The 13123-nt window shown below is 50.7% G+C and overlaps 1 protein-coding gene across 1 annotated transcript; it reads left to right on the top strand.

Moving 5' to 3' along the window:
• The first annotated feature begins 5122 nt into the window (after positions 1 to 5122).
• On the top strand, positions 5123 to 10903 carry BATF2 (basic leucine zipper ATF-like transcription factor 2). Its single transcript, XM_081063002.1, has 3 exons — positions 5123 to 5322; positions 6666 to 6803; positions 9772 to 10903. Exons 1-3 carry the CDS (start codon positions 5284 to 5286, stop codon positions 10453 to 10455), a joined length of 861 nt encoding a protein of 286 aa, XP_080919128.1. The 5' UTR covers positions 5123 to 5283; the 3' UTR covers positions 10456 to 10903.
• The last annotated feature ends 2220 nt before the right edge of the window (positions 10904 to 13123 follow it).

The raw sequence follows: 13123 nt of genomic DNA on the forward strand, positions 1-13123 counted from the left end.
CAGTCCCTGCCCAGCATTCAGTTCTCTTGGAATTGCCTCCTCAGCAAGCCTTTGCTTTCTTGCCCACAGGTCCCTGTGAAGCAAAGAGAGTGCTGGGCTTGGTGTCAGATGCACACAGGGCATTGAGTTCGTCCCACCTGGGAACGTGATTCAGCCAAGGGACATACCTCCAAGTGGCAGCTTCCTCCTATCTGAATCTGAGCCATGTTGGTGGCATCAGCCCAGCATTGGTTACCCCTTTCCTGCCAGTAGCACCCCAATACCCTGGCTAATGGCTAACCAGTAACAGCTGACGGCCAACTAGCCACAGCTGATGGCCATCTACTACCTGAGCCAGCACCTTTCCATGTGAGGCCAAGAGCCTGGAATCTGCTCTCTGGGACTCTGTCCCCACACTCGGTTTTTGAATGTCATCATTGACAAACATTTTGGTTTATGAATGCCATAAATTTTATGGATCTATGGTATCAGTAGATAGTAAAATTCACGCTAAATTGCTGCTTTAGGGGTTGATTTTAAAGGTCTGGAATAGATTAATCCATTTTGTATTACTTTCTATGGGGAAAGTGCGCCTTGGTTTTCGAACGTTTCAGAACTCGAATGGTCTTCCGGAACAGATGACATTGGAAAACCGAGAAAGTGGCAAGGGGTACGCTCCTGTCCTGGGGCAGCTAAGCTGGTGTTTCTGGTGGCCACCTTACTACAGGAGTGGTCCCTGCCTGCGGATGTAGCCAGCCCAAAGCAGAGCAGACAGGGTGAGACACTGCTCCTGCTGACTGCACATCCTGATGCAGCCATGCCTGAAGCTGGTACACTTTAGACTTGTTAGTAATTAAACTTCAGGTCGATCATTTATAAAACTAAGAATTCTGAGAACCCTAGTTTCCCCTCTCTTATTGAGATTCCTTTGTATGATTGAGAAATTTTGAGCAATTCACACCAAATATTAAGCGCTGCTTCTTACACATGGATGCAATCATTAACATCTCTTTTTTCCATTACAAAGATACTTCGTTAGGAAAAACTCATCCCTGTTCTTGTACTCCTCCATTTTTTTCATAAAATTAATAATAATAATGAAGTAAAATACAAGCCTATTGTGATGTGAACAAAACATTCATCAGGTGTTTATTGAGTATCTTTGTTAAAATTTTAACAGAGGTTTGTGTGAGTTACTTTGTGCCAGGCACTGTTCTAAACCCTTTACATATATTACTCCATCAAATCCTTATATTATCATCCCCATTTTACAGATGACGCATAAAGAAGTTAAGTGACTTGCCCAGGATCAAGTTCCAGGTCTGGGATCGAGCCCACCCACTCCTTCTCTGGAAAGCCTTCTCTGGTCTCCCCAACATGAAGTGCCCGCTGAGGCCCTTACCCTCCTGCCTGCCAGTCAAGTGCCCTGCATGAGACCCAGCCCCTGCTGGGTTGTAAACTCATCCCAGCTGAGGCTTAGCTCCCCTGCCGGCCCATCCACAGTTTCAACTGGGAAGTCAATAGCTTTGCAGCCTAAGTGTCACCAGCAACCACCTGGCCTCTTTCTCTGCTATCCATTGTCTGAAGCTCCTTTGAGGTGCCCTTAGGAGACCAGACATCAAATGAGGGGTGCACATGCTAGAGGACTTAGAAAGAAGGGCTTCATCCCCGGGCATCTGGAGACCCCTAGCATCTCTCCAATCCAAGGAGGTGTGGGAAGGGATTGGGACAGGGCATCAGGGTGTCCTAACTTCTCCCACACCAACCATGAGACTGTCCCCTCCCTGTGCCTCAGTTTCCTCAATGGCAAAATGAGGGGGTTGCTTAGAGATAGTCCCCGAAGAACCCAGGGCAGTTCCTGTGGAAATGAGTAAAGCAGAGCTTTCTTTACTCATCCAGGAACTTTTGGGGTTCTCGGATGGCAAGCTGCCTGCTGGACTTCATGAATTCATTAGTTGAGCACCCATTACGTGGTGTCAGTGTTTAAGGCACCGAGGATACTCTAGAGAGTAAGACAGGTAGTGGTTCTGCTGCTCAGGAGCTCATTCTGTAGCTCTGGTTTTGGGAGGCCTCCGAGCCTTCACTTCCCAGGGCTGGAGGCTTTGAACCAGGCCCTTCCACACTGGGTGTGGGTGGAGGAGGACTGAGGGTTTGTGCAAAGAGGCATGTCCTCTCTCCAGCTCTGCCCCCTCCTACCAGGCAACCTTCCTTCTCAGGCATTGGCATCCTCACCTTCTAAGTGAGAAGTTGCACCGGGTGGCCTCGCAGCCTATTCTGCCATCTGGGGAGGCAGTCCACCTCTGCAGGGAAGGCTTGCACAGCCACTCATGGTTAAACATTACTCACGCCATGTCCATCCCTCCCTGCCACTCCTCAGGGATATCAAGCCATAAACACTGCCTTCTTTGGTCTTCCTCCAGGGCTGAGGCCTTCTGGGAGAGGCCACAGGTACACTTGCTGATGAAATCGGGGTCTGGAGAGGGGAAGACTGGGGTCGAGGTCTGGGGCTGGGGACTGCGATGGGGACAATCAGGCCCTAGCCACCCACTTCAAGATGTTTTTTTTTTTTTTGGTTACATCATGCATGTGGCTCCCTGTAGAGCTCATGGACTGGCTTAATGAGTCCCTAGGTGCCTCAGGCAAGATGCCCAGCCCTCTTGGTTTCTGGGAAACAAAAATAATTCGGAGAAATCGGCAGCCTCACTACATGGGGTGCCCCTACTTCATCCTGACTTCCAGGTCCCTCACAAGCAAGGAGAGCCAGGCCCATCTGTCATGCCCAATCCCACACACCCAGGCATTTTAAATTACGAATCTGCATTAATCCTACATTCCCACAAATCTCAGGAACAGGAATGGATTCCAGCCAAATATTACTTTCCAATATGCAAAGAACTTTCTTCTCTTCCCCTTCCTTTCCATCTTAAAGACAACTTTGTAAAATACGTACGATTTCTGCCCAGCAAATATATGAGAACACTGAGGCTCCAGGTATTAGATAGACCTGGTGAATAGAGTGTCAGGTGTCAGAGTCAAGTCTTCTAACTAAAGCTGAGACTGGTTTTATGCCCAATTCTAGGCTGAGCAGAGGATAATTACTCTACTACTCTGCTCATACAGACATCACTAATCAATCATGGCCTGGCAGACATTGCTAATCAATTGCTGTGCTTTTTCTTTTTTTTTCTTTTTTATTTATTTATTGGGGTGACAATTGTTAATGAAATGCCGTGCTTTTTCTAATAAGCTCAAAGGTAGCTGTGAACTTCTCAGCACAGTACCCCAGGACAGCATCACCAGAACATCAAATCCATTTGCCGTTCTTTTTTTTTTTTCTTTTTAAAGATTTTATTGGGGAAGGGGAACAGGACTTTATTGGGGAACAGTGTGTACTTCCAGGACTGTTTTTTCCAAGTCAAGTTGTTGTCCTTTCAATCTTAGTTGTGGAGGGTGCCGTTCAGCTTCAAGTTGTTATTCTTTCAGTCTTAGTTGTGGAGGGCGCAGCTCAGCTCCAGGTCCAGTTGCCATTCCTAGTTGCAGGGGGCACAGCCCACCATCCCTTGCAGGGCTCGAACCTGCAAACTTGTGGCTGAGAGGACGCACTCCAACCAACTGAGCCATTCGGGAGCTCAGCGGCAGCTCAGCTCAAGGTGCCGTGTTCAATCTTAGTTGCAGTTGTCGCTGCCCCCCATCCCTTGTGGGACTCGAGGAGTTGAACCAGCAACCTTGTGGTTGAGAGCCCACTGGCCCATGTGGGAATCGAACCGGCAGCCTTCGGAGTTAAGAGCATGGAGCTCCAACCGCCTGAGCCACTGGGCCAGCCCATTTGCCATTCTTTTGATCCCACACTATCAGTCTTGATCCCTGAAGACTCAGACCTAGATGCTCTAGTCACCAGACCACAAGAATGCATTGCACCTGCAGTCTGTTGGACAGGAGTTACTGTCCCCTCCATCTCCCACACATGTCCCTTCTAAGCATGGTCTCTCTTGGAGATACAACCATCATGCAGGTTTGCCTAAGGCTTCTGGGTTTGCTTGGTCTTTAATAGAAGTTTTTTGTTTTGTTTTTTTTAAAGTTTTTTTAAATGAAACATTTCAGGTATACCCCAAAGTATAGATCATAACATTATCACACAGAACTGTGTTCCCACGGTTTAAGCAACAAAACACCACAGACACAACTGAAATCCCTGTGTGTCCCCTCAGCTTATCTCTCCAAATTGTGTTTCTCATTCCCATGCATATTTTCATACTTTTATCACATTGAAATATCCATATTATTATATCTTACAGACATTACATTGTTCAGATCTTGTTGCCGCTTCTTACTTTCATACATTTGGATGTTATGGATTTATAGCCATAATGATAAGAGCAGCTTTGACCCTTCCACCTTATCATAACTGTGGGTATCTATTGGGCCTTTACTGTGCACCAGGCATGGTTTCAGGTGCCTTATCTGCCTTAACTCCTTTAATCGTCATGACAAAGTTGTTTTTATCCCCACTTTACAGATTTGCAAACAGTGGCACAGAAAGGTGAAATCACGTATCCGAGTCACATAGCTTGGAAGCTGTGCTCCTGACTACTAGACATCACTCTTTCTACTGCTGCGTGGCCTGTTGAATGGAAACACAGTAATTGACCCATCTGTTCTCCTAAGTAAAAGCCATTGCTTATTTTTTCCTCAATGTTGGTCTTAGAGGGTTTGGGGTGTTATGTTATCTTGCTTGGTTCCTACATTAAGCCTGTGAGTGGATATTTGTATCACCCCCAACATACTTTACAGATGAGGAAACTAAAGGTCAGAGAGGGTGAACCACCTTTTCAAAGCTGCACAGCTCCAATGTGCTGTGGTTTTGGGTGCGCTATGAACCTGGGCTCCTAATATTCCAGAGCCCAGAGGCTTTCTCTATCTTCTATGAGCCCTTGGTACCTCACTTCCTTTCCTTCTTGGTTCTGTCCCTGGCAGCCTGCCCTTCTGCCCCCAGAACACCCTCCCCACACCTGGCCTTCGGTCTCCCCTCCTCTGGCCACCCTCCACCATCCTCCTCCCAGAGAAGGGGCCCAACCGGAAGGCCAGTTCATACTAGGAAATTCCAGCCACGTGAGCTAACCCGAGCCAGGGATTCTGAGCAGCCGGTGGCTTTAGAAGAAACTGAAACTTGGCTTGCTGGGGGCGGAGTGGTCACTGGGGTTTTAAAGAGCCGCCACTTCCTTGGGTCCCCAGAGGGCACTGGGAGGTCACAGCAGCCGAGGGACACCCTGAACCAAATGTGAGCCTCTGTCCCCTGCCCAAGCCATGCACCTCTGCGGGGGTGAAGAGCTCCTGACTGGTACGGTGAGTACAGGAAACCAGGGACGGGGAAGAGAAAGGGAATATGCCCGAGGGTCCCCAGGGCCCAGGCGGGAAGCATGTGGTCAGAGCATCTCATCCCAGCTCTGTACACATGGGCTGTGTGACCATGGGCTTTACATACCCCCTCTCTGGGCTTCAGTTTCGTCAAGGATTGGAAAGAGAGCTTTCCAGTTCTCATTTACAGATCCAGCCTCCAGGTTAGAACTTGACCTCTGAATACTGCTGTCTCCTAACCCATCTGTTCTCCCCTCACTGCCCTCGTGTACCCTGTCTTCCTCCCCAAATTCTCTAGCATGGTTCCCCTTGGAGGCCCTGCCCCTTTCCCAGGATCCAGGTACCAGAGGCTACCCCCTTCTCTCACTGCTGGTCTTTCTCTCCAGCTCCCGTCTCCTGGCACCCCCAGCACCTGGAATGGGCCTGCTGTGGCCATGGACCCAGGAGCATGGCATCCTCAGCCAGGGAGCTCAGAGTCTTCCCTGAGCTCTTTACAACGCCCCTCCCAGAGAGGCCTATGAGAGGGGAGGTTGGATTGCGGGGTCTCCAACATTCCCTCTTGTCCGACCTTCCAAAGTTCCTGGACGTATTGAGTTAGATCCCTAACCTGGGATCGGGGTCTGGGAAGAGTCACAGCTGTGGAGTCCACTCTTCCATCAGAACTGATGTCGTGCATTCCTTCTCGGTTGCTGCCCCACTAGAATGTGAGCAACTTGAGGGCAGGGAGTTTTGTCTGTTTTGTTCACTGCTGTGTCCTCCCAGCTCAGTGTCTGGCACGCAGTAGCTGCTCAATAACTATTTGTTGAGTAGGTGAATATCAGCTTTGGGCTTGAGTTGGGGGTGGGCTCATTGGAGCAGAGTCAGACCTCAGCTCTGCCCTCACAGGTGGAACTCATAGATAGGAAATCAGCACCTTGACCTTGACCATGCAAATAAAAGCGATGGGAACATCAGCGGCTGACCTTTATTATATTAACCCCTGGCTCTGGGCTGGCCCTAGGCTGTCTGCTTTATGGTCTGTGAGGAAGTTACTCCATTGAATGGATGAGGTGGCTGGGCTCAGAGTAGTGAATGACTTGCCCGGAGTGACCCAGCTGGTAAGGAGAGTGTGGGTGTGAAGTCAGGTCCCTCTGAGTTGGAGTCCCAGGCTCCCAGCTTCCTCACTTGTCCTCCCCCAACATGAGATGTCAGCAGGGCATCGAATGAGGCTGGCATGCCAATGATGTGTCCTGTGCCTGTGATGGGGTGTGTGGGCTCCAAGGGAGCCAGAGATGGCTTCTGGGAGAAAGGGACCTTCGGGGACTGGACTGAGGAATGTCACGGCTTTATAGAAGGCTAGGACGGAGGACACAAGCCCCTGCCAGGACCCAGAGGAGCATCAGAGGCAGCTGAAGAAGAAACAGAAGAATCGGGCATCTGCCCAGCGCAGCCGGCAGAAGCACACAGACAAGGCAGACGCCCTGCACCAGGTGGGAGATGCTTCCCTCCCTGATGCTGCCTGCCCTCACCTGGCCCAGTTGCCTCTTCTCCATCTGCCTAGGAATGGTTCCCCCTACACTGCTGTGTGTTCCCTGGTGACTGAGTTTGGGAGGAAGGAAGGGCTCTGCCACTAAGATTTGGAAATTCCTGGGTGTTGAGTGCAAACAGTGTGCCAGATACACACTGGGTTCCAGGGACACAAGGTGCATGGAGAGCTGGCCCTGCCTTCTAGCAGCCCCCAATCTAGGGCGAGGAGACAGGAAGTAGAGGCAAACTGGGAGAATCCAGCACAGCAACCAGCTGAGGCACTCATTAAAATGTGGATCCCTGCCCCTCCTCCCCGCCCCAGGTGCCACCTCAGGAGGCTGGGATGGGGCCCAGGGAGCTGCACTGTGATTACTCACCCTGCCTCTCAGGGTTCTGATGTGGGTGGCCAAGACCACACTATGAGAAACTCTGGTTCAGGGTTAGGATGCGCTGGCTTTAGAATCCCAGCTGTGGCATTGATTAGCTGTAAGTCACTTCTTCTGCTGAGCTTCACTGTCCCCATCTGAAAATGGACAAAAATACCTGTCCCCTGGCAGGATCCACGTGGAAACTAAAGAAGGCAAAGGAGCCCAGTGGGGCAGGGGAGGGCTGCACCTGCACTGGCCTCTTGACCTTGGATGGTAATCTGACCCTTGGAGCCTTCCTTTCTTCCTCTGTGCAGAGAGAAAGGACAACTACCAGTTCAGTCCCAGGGGGGAAATTAAGCACTGGGCTCAGGACCTGGCCCTCGGGAGGCCTGCGCACATGTTAGTTCTTCTAGTGATGAGTAAAAGTCACAGCTCTCTGCATCCAAAGGCCCTACGCTCTCTGCAACTCCCAAGCCCACCTGTGTGCCTTCCTCTCCTAATATCCCACACCCTGTTCTCCCCGGGCCTTCTCTGGCCAAGCACACCCAGCCTCAGAGGCTCTGCCCTTGCTGTTCTCTCTGTCCTCAGACAGCAGTCAAGTTAGGTCCTCACCTCCTTCCTGTTGTTTGGTTTAAATGTCACCTCCTTCCTTAGAGGGGCCTTTCTAAACCATCTGATCTAAAGAGCCCTCTCCTTATTACTCTGCTTTATGTTTCTTGTTAGTACTGACCTATTTAGATGTTCATTGCTTGTCTCCCTTGCCAGACCGTAAGCAACATGAGGGCAGGGAACCACTGTTCCCTGCTGTTTTCCCCACCACCTGGCACTGTGTCTGACAGAGACAAGCGACTCGGTGATTTTCTGTGGAGAGAACGATAGAGTCAGAATTAAGTGTTCTGGGAACACATAGTGGGCAACGACAGGTAGTAGCCTCAAGGTGATAAAGAGACAAAGTCTGAGCTGGTCTTGAAGGGTAAATGGTTTTCCAAAGGGATGGAGGTAAGAAGAGGCATTGCAGGCTGACAAAGTCACGCTGGCATGGGCGTGAGGGAGAGCACCCTGTCGATTGTGCAAGAGTGAGGACTAATGCCAGCATGGCACTTCCTGCATGCATTTACTTACTCATTCGTTCAGGAAATGCCTATTGAGTATCTTCTGTGTGACAGTCATAGTTCTAAGCATCGTAGATACAGCTGTGGGCACAGCAGACAAAAGGCCAGCCCACCCTCCTCAGGGTTTATATTTTCGTGGGGGAGCCGGGCAGACAAATAAATTGTCCATGAGGTGTTTGGGATGTCAGGGATGGGGAAACACAAAGCAGCGAAGAGGGAAAGGAATGGGGCCCTCCTAACTAGGGGAGTCCTCCCTGATCAGGTAACATTTGAGCAGCCTGAAGGGAGCTAATGAATGAGTGAGTGAGTGATCCAATTTCTGGGGGGTGAATTGAAGCCCTTAGAAGGTTTAGGTAAAGGGTGACCTAATGACACATTTTTAAAATGTCACTCCACATGCAGAGGCCAGCCTGGGATGGGCTGCTGGTGGTTTTGAGGTCTGTCAGAACTTTGACTCCATGGCGTAAGCAACATTTTTATGTAAAATACCCTTACAGCTTCTTTTAAAAATTGTCCACAAAGGGTGGAGTGAGGGAGGGAATCAAAGGAAGTCATTTAGCCTCACGAACTGTGGAAATAGAGTTCTTTCTGCATTTCCCACCATTGTGGTCATCATAAATAGTTGCTTAGACCTGCACATTGATTTTTGTCCCTGTGGGTTCTCAGAACCCAGCGTCCAGCAGGACAGAGCCTGACACATGTTGACTCAGGGACGCCAGATAGAACACACCCCTGTGGCTAACCTGTGAAACAGGATCTGGGCTCCTCCCACAGTGCCTCAGTGGGCTAGTGCGTGGTGCTGGGGAGTCTGGCAGGGCTCCGAGCAGCTTAGAGGTGTACAAGACGGTAGGACATCTAAGCTGCCGTGAGAAATCCATGTCAGGATTAGCCCAAGGGAGGGGGTTCCTGGAAGAGTATCCAGGCAGAGGAGACAGGAAATGTTTCGAGGAAGCAGAGTCCATCTGAGGGACAGGAAGTGGAGGGAGCAGAGAAGTCAGAGACACAATGCTGGAAGTGTAAGCTGGGGTCACCGCACACAGGGAGTCAGAGAAGCCTTTAAAAGGCTTTAATGTTTGGTTCATGACACAGTTGCCCAATGGTTCTTCTGGGCCAAGAGAACAAGGTGGTGTGTGTGTGTGGGGGTGCCCCAGTTAGGCGGCTGGTGGCACTCCTGGGTGAGTGGAGGTCACAGGCCGGTAGAGACCACTGGCTCTGAAGATGGAGAGCAGGCACATCTTGGCCCCCGTAGGAGGTAGAATGGGGGAGACTTGGTGGTGGTAGTGGATGGCTATCCAGAGAGTAGCCCAGGGCCCCCCGCTTGGACATTTGCATGCTGGTGGTATCTTTCCCCTAAGCCGAGGACCCTGAGAGGTGGGGGGAGAACAGGGTTCGTGCTGAGCCCCTAGTGCTGGCTGACATGCCCCTCCCTGCCCATCTGCTTCTCCCTCCAGCAGCATGAGTCACTGGAAAAACACAATCTTGCCCTGCAGAAGGAGATCCAGGGCCTGCAGGCGGAGCTGGCGTGGTGGAGTCGGACCCTGCGCGTGCACGAACGCCTGTGCCTCGCGGACTCGGCCTCCTGTTTGGCTCCTTTGCGCCCTGGCAGCTGGGACCAGGCCAAGCGGCCCCTGGACCCAGTGCCCCACGGACAACATGGCTGCCAGGAGCCATTGGGCTTCTTCCAGACCCCAGTCTGCTCTCCCTCATCTCAGCAACTCTCTCCAGATCAAGAGCCTCATGGGTCCCCTGGCCTGTTCCTGTCCCCTCTGCCCTCACTGTCCCTTGGCTCTACTACAATCACAGCACCCCCTGCCCAACTATCCCCCAACCCTGTTCAATCTGCTTCACCTTCTGACTCCAGCCAACTGAGTCTTTCCTCCAGGCTCAATGCCCTGCTGCTTAGCCCCTCAGCCCAACCTGCCCCCCCAGAGCCCCTTGGGCCAGAGCACCTCACCAGGGGGAAGCTGGAGTCTTCACTCCACAGTCCCTCGGCTGCTCTGGGGCTGGTCTGTCTGCAGGACAGGGAGCCCACACCTGCTTTCTCAGCAGCAGATCAGCAAGGGTTGGGCGTAGGTCTTAGCCAGCACCCCCTCCTGACCTTCCCCCTGCTCTCCTCTGCTCAAGTCTACTTCTAACCTGGTCCCCTGGAACTGGGCTCGTGCCTCCCTTGGGCTCTGGAAGCAGCCTCATCAAACAAGCATCTCCTCCTCTGCCACCGGAGGCTGCCCTTCTGGGCTGACCAGCTGGCCCAGCATTTCACCAAGAAAAGGAAGCCATCACTGCGTGCCTATCACTCTACCTGGCCCTGTCACCACCACTATTTTATTTCAACTTCATGTTCATCCCACACAATCCATATTATCACTCCACTTGTTCAGATAAGGAGACAGAGGCTCAGAGAAGCCAAGTGACTTGTCCAAAGTCACACAGCCTTTCTTGGGACCTGAAACACCACCATCACTCCTTCTCTTCCTGGTAGGATCCTGTGCTATTAGACATGTGCTAGTGTTTGACACACTCCAGGACGCTAAGCACAAATCTCGACACATATGCTGTGGTAAATAAAAGTGTTTTCTGACTCTTTTTGCTTTGGCCAGTTCAAAGCTCTGCTTGTACTCTGTACTATTGAAACCAAAGGGCCTTTGAAAGAAGAGGGAATAGTCTAAAATCTTAGAGGTGGGCACTCCCTCATGGACCTCCCAGTCTAACCCTCCTCCCATATTGCAGATGAGGAAACTGTGGCCCAGAGATGGGATGGACTTGCCAAGGGGCACACAGCAAGAGTAGGTGTGCTGTTCACAGAGCTGTGGATGGCAGCAGAGCTGGGACCACCAGCAGGTTCAGGGACAGCAGACAAGGGGGAGGGAAGCCAAGATATTGATTAGAGGGCGGCTGGAGTCTGGGACAAACCTTGATAAAATACACTGTCATTGATAAAATACACCGTGGACAAGGACTCGGCAGGCGGATGAGGATACCATGGTCCGGCTTGTATCTATAGACCCTAAAACTTTTCAGGCACTGTGCTGTGTTTTACTTGGGTGAATTCAATGACAGCTCTAATAACTCTGTGAAGTAGGTATGGTTATTACCCCACTGTTCAGAAGGGAAAACTGAGGCCCAAAAGTGTTAAGTAACAGCCCAAGGTCACATAGCTGGGAAATGGTGAAGACTTGATGCAATAAGAGGGGACTTAGCCACAGGCGATCCTGCCGCCTGCCCTTCTGTGCTCTCCCTACAGGCCCTGAGTGGAGGGGTCTGCGTGTACTGATCGATGTCACCCAAGAAGGAAAAGCCCTCTCTTCAGTTCAAAACAAATAAGGGAGGGGACTGACTAAATTAACATTCGTACACACGTATGACAACTCCTAAAGAATGCTTTGAAGAATATTTAGTGAGGTGAGAAACTGCTTGCAACATATTAAGCAGAAAAACTAGAACATACAACTGTCACTGTAGTTTGATATTCGGCTTGTTTAAAAATATAAACAGACTCGAAGGAGTGGGAGGAGATGTTGTAGATTCTTGGAGAGGGATATGTGCTACTATCTGTGAGCCCCAATTTGTAAACACAGCCTCCCCTATAGCACGAGTCTTCCACATGGTTGAATAGATCCTAGGAATCTATATCTGAGTGTGTCTATTGCTCCATAACTTAGTGGCTTAAAGCAACAAGCATTTATCATCTCAGTTTCTGTGGGGCAGGATTTGGGCGTGGCTTAGCCGGGTGCCTCTGCTCAGGGTCTCTCACAGGCTCCAATGAAAGTGTTGGCCAGGGTTTGCAGCCATCTGAAGGCTCGAATGGGGGATCTGCTTTCGAGCTCACTCCTATGACTGCCTGCAGGCCTCAGAAGGTCCACTTCCAAGCTTACTCACAGGTTGTTTGGCAGGATTCCATTCCTTGAGGGCTGTTGGACTGAGTACCTCAGTTCCTTGTAGGCTGTTGGCCTGAGATATTAGTTCCTTGCCACATGGGCCTCTCCACAGGGCAGCTCGACATGGCAGCTGGCTTCCCGCAGAGCTAGCAAGCTGGAGAATGAGGAAAGGTGAGCAATATGGACACCACAGTCTTTTTGTAACCTAATTTCAGGAATGATGCCCTGTCATTTGTACCGTATTCTATTCAGTAGAAGCAAATCACTGGATCCGACCCACACTCGAGGAGAGACCGTTATACAAGAGCACAAAAAACTAGGAGGGAGGGATCAGGGGGACATCCATCTTTGAGACTACCTATGGTCCTGAGTGAGAGCTAGCACTTTCTTGGGTCCGTTCTTTTTCCTTTCATCACCAGCACTAGCACTGGCTTTCTTTTTGGGGGGAGGGGGTATTTTTCAGGAGGAAACCGTTTTGTCCCTTCTCCAGCTACTGCTCTGGGAGTACAAGAAGAAGAAGCCTTCATTGAGACACAGCTGCAAAGGCCCTCAGTAGCAATGCCGTCAGCAGTGAGCAGAGAGGATCTGGTGGGTTTGGGGCTGCAGCGAGTCCCCCGGCTACAGACTCACAGCCTCAAATTAGCCTTGCAGCAAGTGCAATGCAGACGCTGTCCCCTCAGAATGACCTTTGAAATGATGCATGGACAGTCAGGGCTGAAATAGCCAGTGTATGCATGCCAAAAAGTCTTCTATGCTTTGAAAAGTCATCACTCACTGGAGGACTAAAGTTTAAATTCAATTTAAACTCATTTAGCTTTTACTCCTCCCTGGTATTCACCTCTGTAGTGGGTTGAAGGGTGGCTCCCTGAAAGATTTGTCTAGCCAACATGTGAATGTGACCTTATTTGGAAAAAGCATCTTTGCAGGT

The sequence above is a fragment of the Rhinolophus hipposideros genome (assembly GCF_964194185.1).
Source record: "Rhinolophus hipposideros genome assembly, chromosome: 10".
Classification (NCBI taxonomy): domain Eukaryota; kingdom Metazoa; phylum Chordata; class Mammalia; order Chiroptera; family Rhinolophidae; genus Rhinolophus; species Rhinolophus hipposideros.

Bases quoted from the DNA above. Each gene is read 5' to 3' on its own strand.
- BATF2 (XM_081063002.1), top strand. From the start codon at position 5,284: ATGCACCTCTGCGGGGGTGAAGAGCTCCTGACTGGTACG. The intron at 5,323-6,665 runs GTGAGTACAGGA...ACGGCTTTATAG, and splicing joins AAGAGCTCCTGACTGGTACG to AAGGCTAGGACGGAGGACAC. The intron at 6,804-9,771 runs GTGGGAGATGCT...TTCTCCCTCCAG, and splicing joins AGGCAGACGCCCTGCACCAG to CAGCATGAGTCACTGGAAAA.